Below are 15,471 nucleotides of genomic sequence, written 5' to 3'. Positions count from 1 at the left end.
TTTTGATATTTTTTAAGATTTTAAAAAAATTCTTACAAGATAAGTTTCTCAGTAAACAAACAAGGCAAGATACAAACACTGGCTAAAAAGGAAAAAAAGAAAGATTTTTCTCTTAGATTTAAAGTAAAATAATAAGTTACATTTTACATAATAAGTAAAATAATATCTTTCTGAAGGGGAGAATCCAGATCTCTATTCCCTTACACCAATTTCCCCCCCCAAACCCTTGTATAATCTTAATTATTTGTGTTTCCATTTACCTTTCCCCACAAAACAATGAAAAACAGTAAGACAATATTAAAAATAAATAAATAAAAACGGGCCCCCAATTTTAACATAACTTTCATAGGGCCCTCTTTTTGTCTCATTTGTTACTTTAATTAAAGTGTATCATCTACCACTTAGACAAAGCCCTCAAGACTTATATGAGTTTAGCTTTTCTAAATGCTTCCAAAGCAGCATTGCAGAACAGGTCAAAATATGAACAATAATATAAAACCTCAAATACATTCATCAGGATCACTCAGGATTTCTTCTGAAAACCATACTAACTACTTTAAAATGTGAATATAATCCATCAAAGTTACATTTTTTTTTACAGAAGAACAGATGAAAACAAAACAGAAAGAGCTTTCACATTTCTTGAGGGCACATACGTGATTACAGAGCTTGAAGAACTGTGGGGGATTGGTTAATAATTTATAGCCAGAAGTCCTTAATTAACAAGAAGCATAAACATTATTATTCTTTTTTAATCAGAACACTTAGCTTGCATTGCTGGATGCAAAACCACACTACTCAATCTTAATCTTTTTGCAGTCTGTGGCAAGAAATGCAGTATAGCCAAGTAAGTTCCTGGAATCTCTTGTCACTAAACAAGAGTCTCTCTATTCCTACTCTGATGGATACACTTATAGACCTCTGCATTTGTTCTCCCATAAATGCAAGATTTCTCACAATGAAGTTCATCTATGAGGACACAGATTTATTTATTTATTACTTTTTTTTTTTTTTTAAAATAAATCCTGTTTCGGGAAGACATGCTTCCAAATTTCCCTTTCTCTCTACTTGGGCACTTCAAAATACAGTCTAAAATACTATCTACAGACACAGGAGGAGAAAACACACAAATGTAATGACTTCTGTAACTCCAACTTGCAAGTCTGCAAAAACTAGTCCTACTTGTCAGAACAATGGCTCACCTGGCATGATGTTCTGTCTCTGATGGTGGCACAGAAGAGCTCATCAGTGAGGTCATTACCTGCAGTCCCTTTCCCTATACTTTTTGTAATATTCTGTTTACAATGACACACCAGTAATCCTGAAAATCACCTCTGTATTCCTCCACCACACCCAGGTGAATGCCACCTGCTGACAGCAGCATGTCATCTACCTTAGCAACTCGGTCTCATATTTTCTGTATTCTTACCCAAACTCATTTAGTTCAACTGATCCATCTCCTAGAAACCACAGGTTCAGAGTGGGAATGTCTTTCAAGGGCTTCACTGAGCTTATCCGTTGTGGACTATTTGTTTCACACCTCTGCCATTAGGCTCACTCCTTAACTTCTCTGTTGGGTCATGACAGTCACTGGACCACTCTGGTTCCTCCAAGTTGAAGCACAAAGTTGGGTTCCAACACAGTGCTTTCATCTACCACCAGGTTGCAAATGGTCTTCTTTTTTTGACTGCCACTTTAATGTGAAACTAAATTATGTAGATGTGTGGCAGCCTTGGTACTGAATATTTTTGTGATGAATTTACTTTGTTTGCTCTCTCCTGCTGAAATCTTCAGCTTAATTGTACTATGACTGCTATTACAGAGCAGCTTTCCCACTAATACCTCCTAAACTAGGTCTCAAACAACAGCTGAAAACAAATCAAGCACAACACTTTTGTGGGTTTCTAAAGACTAGTTGTTCTGGGAAGCAGTCATTTAATGCATCCAAAAATTCTTTCCAAATCCCAACTTGATGAGGCATTTCTTCAGTCTACATGTGAGTAGCTGAGATCTGTTACTATCTGTCTTAATTTTGCAGATTCTCTAATTTCTCTTAACACAATGTTTCATCCTTTGGACCACAACACATTAGCAGCTACGCTGGAGGGTGGTCATTCTGAAACATGAAGGCTATTCTTACCGGAAGACATTTCCAGAAGAATGTTTAGTCCCTAAGGAAAATGATCAAGCAGGTCTTTGTGACAGTCATCTGCAGAACACAGTACAAACATGTTTCCAACTCTAGTGATAATACAAGGTATGCAGCATGCTTTTTGTTCTGAAGTGTCTTGATATCTCTATCAGATCAGTTCCAGACTACAGGGCTGAAATTTTCCCAACATGTGTGTGACTTCAACTCTGTCAACGGGACATCATCTACCTGTTGTTCATGATGCATTCTTGAGCTCTGTTTTTAGAGACAGCTGATGCTTTAGCATAACATTGTTGAAATGAGACGTGCTGCTGCTATGCAGTTATTGAGCCACTAGATCCTCTCCATGATCTTTGTGTTCAACATGGTGGAACAAGGATTGAACATTCCAGGAAAGGAAATTCTCAAAGATGGCAGGTCTATAGAGGCCAGAGCCCCACAAATGTCCAACGTTAAGACCGCACAAAATACAGACACTAAACTTTAACAGTAACAGTCTAGACATAAGTAGGCCTTCTGTTATCTGTGACTAGATGTATGGCTACATATATTTAGAACGTTAAAAGCTATAGGCAGGTTATGGGGGCTGTTTGGTAACTAAAGTATAATTCTACATCAACAGATGACCATGTCTACCTGCTGCACCAGTTCACCTCCAGCCTGAGGAAAAGCCTAGATAACTTGAGGTAAAGCATCCCATGACGAGCTGATACTCTTTCCTTTGGCCTCCCTCCTTTTCAACTGTGACAAGAATGTCAGAACTAACTTTACCCTAACTTTATGGAAATGTGACTACTATTGACATTCACTTATGTCTCCTACTAGGAACACTACTTGGTACTGAACACTTTTGCTGTTGTTAAAAAAACACAACCATAAAGCCCAAGATTTTACATTTTCTTTCACCTTTCTTGAGCTGGTACTTTTACAAAAGGGCAAGTCTGTTTTCTTCCAAATACCAAACAAATTTAATGGAAGAATGTATAAAGACAGGAAAGTGAAATGAACTGCTGAAAAGGTAACCAGAGAAAGGACTTAAGCCTTCCTAAAATAAGCCTTGAAGAAGGGAGTCGTCTATCTTCAGATGCATTAGAAGCACCAAAACCTCCCCTGGACAGTTATTTGGGTGCCTGGGGAGAGCTGCCCTCTGTATATCAAGTCCTTCCTCTTTTGGCCTATCCAGGTCTCCTTTTAAAGACCTTAACTTAGATGAAAGGGATGCCAACCACTTTACTCTGCTCTTCTTCTGTAGTCAAGTGTTGAGCAGCCAATGAATCAAGAAGGCGGCGATTCAGCACAAACGCAAGCTGAACACCACGGGAACCGGACTGGCTCTCGTCAAAGTACCAAGAGCCGCAGGGGTAAGATTAATGGAAAAGTGCTAAGCAGTACCTTCCTGCAGGAATGTCTTTTGTCCCAGTGCCTGTCACACTAGCAGAGATATACAGTGATCACTTTATGATTTATTGTTGAAAAGTAAACATAAGGATGCAATAAAAAGAAAGATATGCAATGCTACACAATGGAGAAGAGCGAAGAGCGGGGTATTACCCTTGCTTTCCAAATTCCAAAGGGCACTAAAGTTTCTTCTGGTTTGTTCTCATACAGTTTATATTTGCATACAGCATTTTTATTCCCTGAAGTACATCATTTTCCCGTCTTGTATAGCACAGTATTTACATCCACACTGGAAGACAAACCAGCCACTGGAGTTACCAGAGTACTCTACAGAGGCCAAGAATATGTTCACATAATTTACCACTGTTATACGTTAGAGTATTCTCTGTCCTGCCGCTGTACCGGGCAGCCGGTTCTTCCCAACAAACAGAAATTGGTGCAAAACCTACTGATTAAAGAAGCCATGTAATTAGGATCTAACAGACCCATAGAAGAAAGTAGTTATGCAAACACTTTGTTTACTGTATGCAACTGAAACCATCACATGGAAGAATAAAAGCTATTGTTTGGTGCTTATCTCATTTAACTTACAAGTACTCACACAGTGTTATTTCTATACATTTGAGATACGATACAGATATTCTTCATAAAGTCTAAGTGGCCATATTTTGGGTTAAGGTTTTCTACATAAAAATGTAAACTTTTATCTTACACAATTCACTATTGTTTCATAGCTATTTTGCTATTGCCTACTATTTACACTCCAGACAACGGAGTCAGTTTTGTTCTTTAATTTCCCTGAAAAAAAAATAAAGATGCAGATGAATAGCAGAAGGAAAAATTTTTCATTTGCATTGGAAATACATTTGCCTGTTCTGTCCCTTAGTGAGAATGCATTTTGGATACTGTACACTATAGAAATACTCTCCATTTATGAATTATTTTTAGAACCCTGCTGTAAGCAGCCCAACAACATGGTACATCTCCAAAATTTATTTGTGCCTTACTAGACTTCAGGAAGCTCTGCTGAGGGTCATGCAGAGGCAAAAATCATACTCTTGGTCTGTTTATTTTTTTTCAAAGAAAAAAAAAAAAAAACATTTCAATTTTAATAAAAGGTTGGTACCTTTTTGCAGCAGATGAAAGAGTTTCTTTTCTGGCAACAGAAACAGAGGAACTGTGGCTTGTTTTCCTGCTTCCTGTACTCCCATTTGTTATACAGGACATTGAGATAGCTTCTCGGAGGCTTGTCTGACCTAGAAAAAAAAAAATATTGAAGAACACAAGGGTTTACAGCTGTATCCAAAGATCCATCTGAAAAAACAAAAGCTCTCAGATGTGGATCTGGTATCACATGGCAGCAGCCCAGGTATTCAGGACAACCATCTAGCCTATATCCAGTGACAAAAATTCATGAAAGCCTTAAGCTAGGCAGCTGGAGACGGGAGACCTTGGATATTAGGACAGGCAAGAATACACTCTGATAGGTGTCAACTTCTCTCTACTGTTATGCTGCCAGCAAATACATCAATTCAGTGACATTAACTCAGCCACATCTCCTTCCAGTTGTGATCCACAGGGAGAATAATATATTACAGCTAGCCTTGGGAAGCTGGTTAGCTCCAACAGCTGTGGGGCAGCAGATCTGATTATTTCAACTCTGGTGTTCAAAACCATCACAGCTCAGATAACACCGCAAGGTTTGTTGCTTTCAATTTGGGGTGGGTTTTTTTTGTCTTGTTTTTTTCTTTGTTTGTTTGGGGTTTGGTTTGGTTTGGTTTTTTTTTGTTTGTTTGGGTTTGGTTTTGGTTTTTTTTTCACTAAAGTTCAAGGAAGTTGCAGACAGAAGCCCTCTCTATACTGAAAGAATTATTAAGTTATTTAAGGGTTGTGATTCTAAGGATTCAAAAATCAAGTTTTTCAGCTGCCCCTTCCATCTTAAAAAGGTATCAACCTTTGAGTATATGCACTATGGTATAGTTATTAAGTTTCTGATAAAGTTCACTCCGTAGAACATCTGCCACATCCAGTGAACATTACAGATTCCCTCTGGGGATGAATCAAGACTGTATATGTGAAGAAGGCTGTTGTCTGTCAGATGCCCACTTCACTCATTGCAGAAGTTTGAAACTATGCAGTGAATGTGGGAGGGGATTGCAAGGAAGACGGGGGAGTGAAGGCTCTTCTATTTAAAGAGTTGAATGTTAGCCTGGCAATTGGCTCCCAGACTCGCCTCTGCCACAGACCATCAGTGAAATACAAGGCATTTTACTCGAACCCGACATTTCACCCTTTCCCACCAGTTGTGTCTGTCTCCTTTTTGCATGCCTGTCTTATTTCTAAGGTCTTACTCAGAAAAGAGTTTTGCCTCCTCCTGCTCTCCCAAGTGCTAAACTTGTGCTTTTCCCCTCTGAAGCACTACATGGCCTGGGCTAATCTCACAGTAAGCATCCAAAAATCAGTGGTCGCTTTTGACCCCATCTCTGTGTCACATCCCTGTTTCACAAACAGCAAGCTGCTACTGCATCTCATGAGGTCACGATGTCCAGTCACTCTGACTTCGGCAACAAGCACAAAAGACATGACTGACAGGAAAATAACAGGTCTGTGTTCATGGCAAGCTTGGAATAGTGTGAGACAGATAAGGCATGAGGCCACACACTGAAGATAAAGTGAGAAGTAAAAAAGCAGTTGGAGAATTGACTGCTCTGTGCACTGAGGGCAAACTCACACAGATGCATCATTTGAACAATACCAGCATTTGGTCCATTTGTCACACCACAGCTCTATCAGGCAGGCTGAGAGGCAAACTAATTCTTATTTTAAACAAGCACTTTACATATGAGAGATACCCATCAAGGGAATATTAAATTTCAGAACCATTTGGAAGACAGCAGAAATGGGCTGACCTGCACTAACCATATACTGCTTCAAATACACCAAGAAGTATGTGACCGCATCTGAAATTCAGACCAGGAAAGCCAAAAGGAACATACAAAATATCCCAGGCAGAAATGAGAATAAAGGAAATCTGAAGAAAGTAAAGACACACTTAAATACAGAAACACTAGAGAGATCATTCTTCTTCCTAAATTCTGCCTAAATCAACTTAGTGTGATTCCTTCCAACCTGCACTTCTTAGAGACTGTTTTATTTGCAACATACACATTTGGAATACAGATTTTATTTTAAAAGTTGATATACTGTACATAACCTCTAAAGCTTAAGATATTTTTTACCCCCCTGTGTAACTTAGATGCAAGAACAAAAGCACACGACCTTAAAAAAAAACACTTTTAGTATTAGAAGCCTATAAATTAGCTTCTTTTATTTTCATTGACAAAGTAAATCATCTTCTTTGTGGAGATGCATAATATCAAGGCCTATGATTCACTCCTGAACTGCATATGACCTTCACATCTCCGTCTGCTCATCGTAATAGATCAATGCCTCTCTAACCAGCACTAGTATGGCTTTCCAGAAACATGAATCAGGAGACATAATAGCAGTAATTCTCAGTACAGTGGGGGAAGCATTCAGTTGAAAATGTAAAGAACAACAGTGTGGAAAGTGTAAAGAACAAGTGCTACAGACAGGATACACAAACTTAGTAAGATGGGGAACAAATTGCTCAGTTTTCTCAAGCAAGGAACACATTGCTATTTTGTTCACTGATGACATCTAGAATAATTCCCCCTACTAGGTACAAAAAGTGTTAGTTCCTGCTCTAGGTCCAAGGACAAAACTGATTACAAATAAACTGCACATCAGTGTATACTCATGACAGGAATGTGCACTGCTCCACACAATGATGAATGAAATAATAAGAAGAAAAAAAGAATTTGTACGGAAGTTATGGGGTTTTTTATTTTTCAATAAAGTGAATATTGATAGTAGATCTGCAGAGTACTTCATAATTTCAACAAGTAGGATGAAAAAAATTTGAGATGAAGATTTTTGAATCAAAGTAAAAACATTTTTTGTAAAATGACTAACAATTTCACATAACCCAGATCTCTTGAATCATTTATTTCTTGAAAAAGTGACCAAAACATTTGGACACAGACCAAAACACCAATAACTACAAAAAGCTGCACTGACAGATTTTTTTCAAGTGTCAAAAAATATATCAGGCTTTCTTACACTCCAGAACAAAATCTTGGCCACTCACAGTTGAGTGTACAAAAACAATGAAGAAAAAAACCTAAATGAACAAAAAACAAACCCAAACCCAACACTTCTAAGCCCCCTTCCAGACTATCTATACATTCCATTTTAACTAGATATTCAAAAGTTACCTTTAGAACAGCTATTTTTAAAGGAAAAAAAAAATTAAATTTGAGTCCTCCTCTGCAATTATATGTAAAGAAAATGCATTTAAATTTTAAACCGTGAGGAGGAAGGGCAAGCGTAGGCCCTGTGCACATCCCAGGCAGTGGAGCAGTGAAGCCTGGCTGCCCACGGGGTCAGACACACACCGTCGGGATCTTCCCAGCGGGGTCAGAAGCCCGGGGAAGCCAACCCACCAGTCCAAACCACGCAGCTCACCTCACAGCTTTTAACCTCTACAGCCAAAAAATGTCAAAAATTAACAATGCTATAACCTTCTTTACTGTAGAGATAAGTCCTTCATAGCAGTCAAGCAACTTTGCTTCAGAGACCTGGGAAATAACGAGGTGGCACAGGAAAACACAAATTCCAGATCAATAGAGCAAAACAATTGAGTTCTCCCAGCACTTGGCTTGCACATCTCTGCCAATATCATGTCATACATCACCTGCTAGCATAAACAGTCTGAAATTTTTCAGACCGAATAGCACTCAGCTTTATCTGTTAGTTTGGAACAAAAGCCAGACATAAACTGAATGTAGAGTGAAAGCCAGTGTGTGATGACCAGGATTAAAGCCAAATTGTCAGAGATCAAAGTGGTAAAAAATGTCTTTTATGGTTAATGGATTCATCTCTGTTCTGATAATTTTCAGAGAATAGTATCTGTTGAGTTCAAAAGAAGTATTTCATTAACATCTGTCAAGTATACAAGTGTGTGAATGAAAGATAAGTAGGATTAGAAAAAAAGTCCACAATAAACCAAGAATCTATTTTCAACTCTTTATCAGCCTTGATTAGCTAGGGGAAAAACTGAAGCCAAGTTGTAAAGAGATTGGTAAGTTCTGAAAATGTGTGTCCTGTGATAACATGATAGCTTTTCTTTCCAAACATACAGGGTACTAGAGCTGAGGATCAGTTAGCAATTCACTTCTTTTTCCCAAACCCCAAAGTTACTTTTTTTAATGTTAAAGTATAGTTTATTATGTTATTAATTCTTTGCATTACCTGGAACGACAATTTGCTTAATACCTTTGTATTTGCTGATACCCTGACAGGTGAACTGCCTTTTTCCTAAATAAAAAACAAACCCTTCTTTCTCTTCTTCAGGTAATTTCAATTTAAAGTAGCTGCAGCTACATTAAAATAATTTCTCTGGACACTTCATTCCAGTGAATTTAAAAGTAAAAGCTCAACAAATTAAAAAATAAAGGATTTACTTATACCAGGTTGGTTTTGTGTTTTTTTGTTTGGTTGGTTGGTTGGGTTTTTTTGCTTTGTTTTTTGTTTGTTTGTTTGTTTTGTGGGTTTTTTTTGGCTGTTTTTTTGTTTTTGTTTTGTTTTTTTGTTTTTTGTTTTTGTTTTTGTTTTTTATTTTATAGGAAGGCATACAATATCCAAGTGCTTCACGAACCTCAGAGTACTTCATCTTCAGCAAAATGACAAAGATTTCTATACTTCAAATATACTACATGCCTAGGGGTTTTGTACAAATAAAACTGATGGCTTGAAGGACTGAAACCCAATTTAGTACTCTTACTAAAGAAAAATACAGTGTGTGTTCAACCACACTATTAGTCACCAGAGAACCCACACAGGTAAGCCACAGAAAAACAGACTGAAATAGTTCTAAGCGTAGCAGAACATATGATTTTATCTGTACTTCCTTCCTAAAAAAAGACATCAAAAACGAACTAGAAATTATGACAAATCCTAAACTTACTTCAAGATGTTAAATTGTACCAAAGCAACTAACTGAAGTCACTGCTCTGCTTCCAAAGTTTCAAAGGACATCAAGCCCCTCTGCTCATGGAAGACACTGGCACAGAAATAGCTCAGGAGCACTAAGACTCTTTTCAAAAAGAGTACTGTATTCTAAGGGTAGGGAAATATCTTCTTTAACATTTTGTTTTATTCAACTACTTCACTCACACAGTTCCAGTCAAATTCTGACTGAGGCTTCTTAAGTAGAAAAAATCTTCTCATCTTCTATCACATGAACAAATGTTAAAGGTCAAGGTGAGATATGAGTTCTCAAATAATTACCAATATAAATCAGGAAAAAATATTTTGGTTCACTAGCTGTGGGTTATATTTCATCTTGTTTAATAATCCAATTTTAAGACTAAGTTTTGACAAATTTTATTATTCTTACACAATAATTATATATAGCTGAAATAAGCCAACGTGCTTTATACTTTTTTTTTATTGAAGCCCAATTTCACAAATCTCAACTGACAACTATTAAACATACATTGTTTGTCTTTTCCTATTAAAAGGGAAAGAACTGTTTGAATAGAGGCATGTTAATATGCAACAGTTTGAGAATGTATAGCTAATGCATAAACATCTTGAGATGCAAGTGAATTTCTCCCAGTAGGTAGGTAAATTAACTACAATGTTAAGAATAATTAAATATTTATTTAGAGATTTACTACAGAATTTTTATAGCTAGTGACTTAACCTGTCAATGCATACATTTCTAATGGTAACTAATCCTCCTAAAGACATAAAACTAGTTTTTCAGCTTTAAAACTGAAGTGTAGGGGATCCATGCCCCTGCTCTGACACGTATCTCTTTGGGCATTTTAAAGCTTACTACCCAGGGAAACTGAAGACTTCTTTGGTGTGGAACAGCCAATTGCTTATTTAAACTACACAACCCTTTTCCTCCTCCCTGCCATCTTATTTTGCTATACTTTCCCAGAGGCAACATCTACTTCCTCAACCAATTGCTGAATGAGCTATACTCAAGTAAAGGAAATAAAATTTCAACTATGGTAATCTGAAACAATTTGATATACTCTGGCAAAGAGTGATGAAAATGCTACTCAAGCATTACAAACAAGCAGTTTTTATTTGAAAAAGTTAGTGGCCCCGTTTAACTCTTCCAGCAATGCAATTCTCAGTTTGAGAAGCATCGCAGGGAACAGCAGAGTACCACTCAGGAGAATTTGCCCACACTGTTCAAAGAAAAGCACACAAATGCACAAAACATATCCAAAACTCTAAGAAGCATACAGAAAAAGTATAAAGACACGTATAACCACAACTGAAAAACACTCGTCTACAATGCTCTCCATATCTTCTCCAATGAACAAGATTATTAAATTACAGAAGTTAAATAAAAAAAAAAAAAAAAGTAACTTCCTCCTTCTTCTCATCTTATCTTAAACTTGGTTTAGCTGGTTAGTAACCCTTACTTCATTAATGCCCTCTAGATCCATATTCTTTGAATAAAGGAAAATATATCAAGAACATAAAGAATAGTAAGTATAATAGAAGGAAAAAAAATACTAAATAAAACAGAGAAGAAGATAGGAAAAAATAAGGAAGAAATGCAGAAAAAATAATTTTAATGCAGAAAGAACAGATGGCACTAAAACCCATACCTGGAAAATCCATTAAGACCTCAAGAGTATCATTATTTGTTATGAGAGCATACAGCCTGCAGACTTCAATTGGACTATTCCCATGTGCAAGCATGACAGGTTAGGTTTTAGTATTCTGGATAATAGACTATATCCTACCTCTACCATAAGAATTTTCCTATCTATGCTTCTATTTTCTGTTCCTCTAACATTCACTGATTAAACAACATAAACATGTACCCAGTTATTAGAACAATTCTGCACATTAAAATGTGTTAAGACTAAAACCACAAATGCAAGTCTATCATGCTTTCATTAATGAAGTTTGCTGAACACCTAAAGTCAATTTTGTTAACATAAAACAAAATTACTTAATGTTATTGAAATGAAACTATTGTTGAGATCAGGTGAAAATACCATCTGAAGTGCTTTGCCTACATTAGTGCAATGAGACGGAATTTGATGTGGGATACTACTTAGGATATTTCCTATTCAAGCCACACACTATTTCACAGGAGAGAAGGGAGCAGTAAAGGAATGAAAACTCTACAGGTTCGTTTTATAAAAATCTACTGCATAAATGAAAAAAATAATTTAAAAATAAATATCTGCATTTCCAGTGCATAGTGGCTTTTGCAGGTCCTCAAGATCACTGCTTGAAGTAAAATAAATGCCTCCCAGTCTGCCAGTCAGCACTGTCATGGAAGACCCTCTCTGCAAACTGACGCCTACTGCTTCAGTTTCACTTTGTGAGTTGAATTTCTGTATGAGTTATTTGATATCAACTCTTATCCAAGCAACAGGAAATGTTCCTCCAAAGGTTTAACCTGTGACAAGCCTCCTCATTAATTCCGCGTCCAGAAAAAGGACATGAACTCTTTGTTTCTCTATGAACAGATACCAGATGTACTTTCTGGTAGATGGCCACTTTTTCAGGCAAGAGCTCATACCCCAGTGACATGATTAGTCTGAGATACTTTACTGGTGCCACTGTGCGCCACAAACTTGTCTCCACACCAGGAGCCTGAGGGATGAATTCTCCTGTTACACACATTTTGATACCATGGAAGATTTTAATAGGTTTACCAGGCACCAGTTGTGAGCCAATCTATCTTGCTGGCAGCCGCAAGTAGCAGACTGCTTTATGCTTTCCTTTTCTTTGGTGTCCAGGTAATCTTTGTTTTTGGAACTTTTTGTGAATGTTAACAGCATCAACCATGCATCAACAGCAGAGGCATGTGGCAACAAGAGAGCAGAGCTGCCAAAGGCAAAGAACTTCCCACCAAAGAAATTCTTCTTACCAAACCATCTAATAAAAAAGACAAGACAGACAAAAAGAAAGATAGAAAGGAAGGAAAAAAAACCCCACAAAAGCACTCACACACTACAACTCCCCAAACCTTGTAGCTGGGGACCTGTTCCCTAACCAAGCCTTTTCACATTTCTAATCCTCAACACTATCTGTGGACCTGGTAATTTCTCCTTCATGTAGTTATTCTTAGTTGTGCACAGAGATGGAGAAGTACTATCCAAGCCTTTTTATTTTTAAAAGATTTCTCTATTTAGAATGACTGCATTGAGAAATACTATATCAGAAAACAAGCCACATACAAACAATCCCAGTCTGCTTTTCACTGTTCAATAACAGACAAGGGCTAATTCTGTTGCAATCCTTGCTAGTGGCATTTCCCTCATACAGTATTTCCACTTCATGCTTTACTAGGAGGCACTAAGGTGGCTAAAAAAAAATCTCACCCTTTAGCTTATCTCAAGCTATCCCTGTATGAAGAGCAGCTTGCTTCTGAGACAGGGCTGGACAGACAAAATCACAGGCAGTAACCTCCTGACTGATAGCGCATGGGTTAGAAATAAAAATCTGCCCATGCCCATGTGAATTTTCTCACTGAAGACTGGACTACAAAATAAGCATGCAACAAAAATAGAGGAAAAAAGAAAAACAAAGATAATGAAAAGAAATTTGTGTTCAGCTGTGGTTGGTTCAATCTGTCAATCTAAAATAAAGGGATAAGAAAAATGAGAACAGAATTAGCTCACCAGATACACAATGCAAACTAACACAAAGGATGAAGAGATATCTTTTTGCACTAAGCTGGACCATCAACTTGAGCATGAGAAAAATCAGTGAAAAAGTGATCGGGATTTCTCCCTTTCAGCATGATACACAGCCTGTTCAGAACACTTGTTCTTAGCCTGTGAAAAACCTCTCTTTAAAGACACTGCTGAGACAGCAAAACAAAAAATTGAGAGGTTTTAGAGAACTCATTTCAGCAGTAAGCGGGAAAGACTCCTTCAAACAAGGTTAGTATCTCTTACTCAGATTAAAACTCTTGCTCGATGTAAAGATTCAATATGGCTTTTTCCAGTACTATGAGTCTTTTAAGTTCAACTTATTTAAAAGTATTTATCTCACTGTGTTGGTATACTTCAAACTAAATACATCTCTCTCAGTGTATTCACATAATATATACACATCTATTCTCTTTACTCATTTTTCATGTCAGCATGTATTAAAGGGCTGCTGCAATTACTTCTGTGAATCAAAGCCTCAGCATTTTTTTTTAAAGAAAACCCACCTGTAATATTTACCATGAAACTACAATTGTTGTAATGCAGAAATCCAGATTCTTGATAGGACCACAAATACCAAAAAGTTTTGGAGGAGTACAATTACCTTTGCAGAAACCATGACTTGACTAGTAAGAGCCTGTTATGTATCCACAAAATACTTCAAAGAAAAATTAACAATTACTTCCTCAAGTACTATTTTTGTATGACAATTCAGATCTTCTGCCAATCTTACTCGTTCACGAAAATAATACATTTCTCTTTGTTAAAACATTTCAAGAGTTCTTTATCTACTGAATGAATTTAAAATACAGAAATCAAAAGCTGAACCTAAGGTATTGCAAAAAGATATGTACGAACTTGGTTTGACATATTTATTAAAATATTGATGTTTAGGTTTAAATCAATATTAATCTCAGGCTCATTCTTCAAGTCTCACTTTAGATTTGTACAAAATTCTAGCAACTATATGTGAACATTTTATTTTGTGACATCTTTATGCCATCTATATACATCTGATTTCACGATAAAGAGTGAAGTTAATGTGTTGCCTAGTGGTACTGGATAACTGAACACAATGGGGACACATCCACCACAAATTAAATACAATGCCAATAAGTCATAACTCATTTAAGTTCAGAGTATTAGCTCATATGCGTACATCTCTGTCGCCGACTCCATCTCTTTCTTCACAGTAACATGCTGTTGTCATTAACTGGTAGAGCAGTAACAGCACAAAGCTGAAGATATTTAGATATTCCACCCTCCTCTTCCCCCCAAGAAAGAAGGAATTTATTTTTCACTGAACAAATTCACCTGGAGAACTTGGTATGGCCCCAAGACCCCCAGAGTCCCAGTAAGGAGATGGCCCAAGGCATTCTGCAGAACACAGCAAGTTTGACCTGCCTGTGCATGGGGTTTGCTGGGTGTTAGCTCCAAACCAAAGGTCTTTAACCACATTTGTGTGTATCCCAGCTCCTCTGCACCTAAATGGGAAGAATAAGGTCCTCTGTTGCATGTTTTGCCCAGTTTTCCACTTGCATGTTTTCTTTTTGTAATAATGGACAGCAGACAGCAAAGAGTGATTTATTTTAAATACTTGCTAAAGGTCTATTTACACAGTTAGAGAAGGAAGTCTCAATCTTGATGAGACTAGAGACACCTTATCAGGTAGATAAAAGCTGCATTTATAAGCAGGGATGACAACAGCCTACCATTTAGCAAGCAAGACAGAATGGCAGGATTCAGAGTACAAGCCAATTAAGCATCATCACTTCCTTCCATCTGGCAGAGAGACTGCAAAAACACCTAATTAAGGAATTTGATCTCTCCGCCACATCTAAAATAATTCAAACTTTCAGCATTTTCAGCTTTTGCATTTTCAGCCTGTATAATATAGCCACCCAAACAAACATAGGTTATGATGGGTCAGTTCAGTATTTTACTGGTATTGGTGTAATAGATGTATTTCAAGGCTGAAATACAGGGATTGAGCCCAGAGAACTCCGCACTGCATGGTTTGATAGGGATACATGCATTTATGGTGAATTAGGACTGTGAATTATCTGAAATATGACCTAACCTTTTATTTCATCAGAGGCCTAATATACATCACAAACATGAATAGCTACAGTTCTC

General features: G+C 37.2%; 1 protein-coding gene across 5 annotated transcripts in view; it reads right to left on the bottom strand.

Annotated features, from left to right (window-relative positions):
* The window catches only part of EML4 (EMAP like 4), a 166,189-nt gene that overhangs the window by 59,426 nt on the left and 91,292 nt on the right, over positions 1–15,471 (bottom strand). For all 5 annotated transcript variants that reach the window (XM_042789489.1, XM_032989219.2, XM_032989217.2 and 2 more), the window contains exon 3: positions 4,677–4,806. In XM_042789489.1, the coding sequence (XP_042645423.1) occupies positions 4,677–4,806 (130 nt within the window). The remainder of the gene's footprint in view (positions 1–4,676; positions 4,807–15,471) is intronic.

The sequence above is a fragment of the Tyto alba genome, unplaced genomic scaffold (assembly GCF_018691265.1).
Source record: "Tyto alba isolate M040663 unplaced genomic scaffold, T.alba_DEE_v4.0 Super-Scaffold_16, whole genome shotgun sequence".
Taxonomy (NCBI): domain Eukaryota; kingdom Metazoa; phylum Chordata; class Aves; order Strigiformes; family Tytonidae; genus Tyto; species Tyto alba.
The sequence above is the reverse complement of the archived record's forward strand: the minus strand, read 5'-3'. Positions and strand labels throughout refer to the sequence as shown.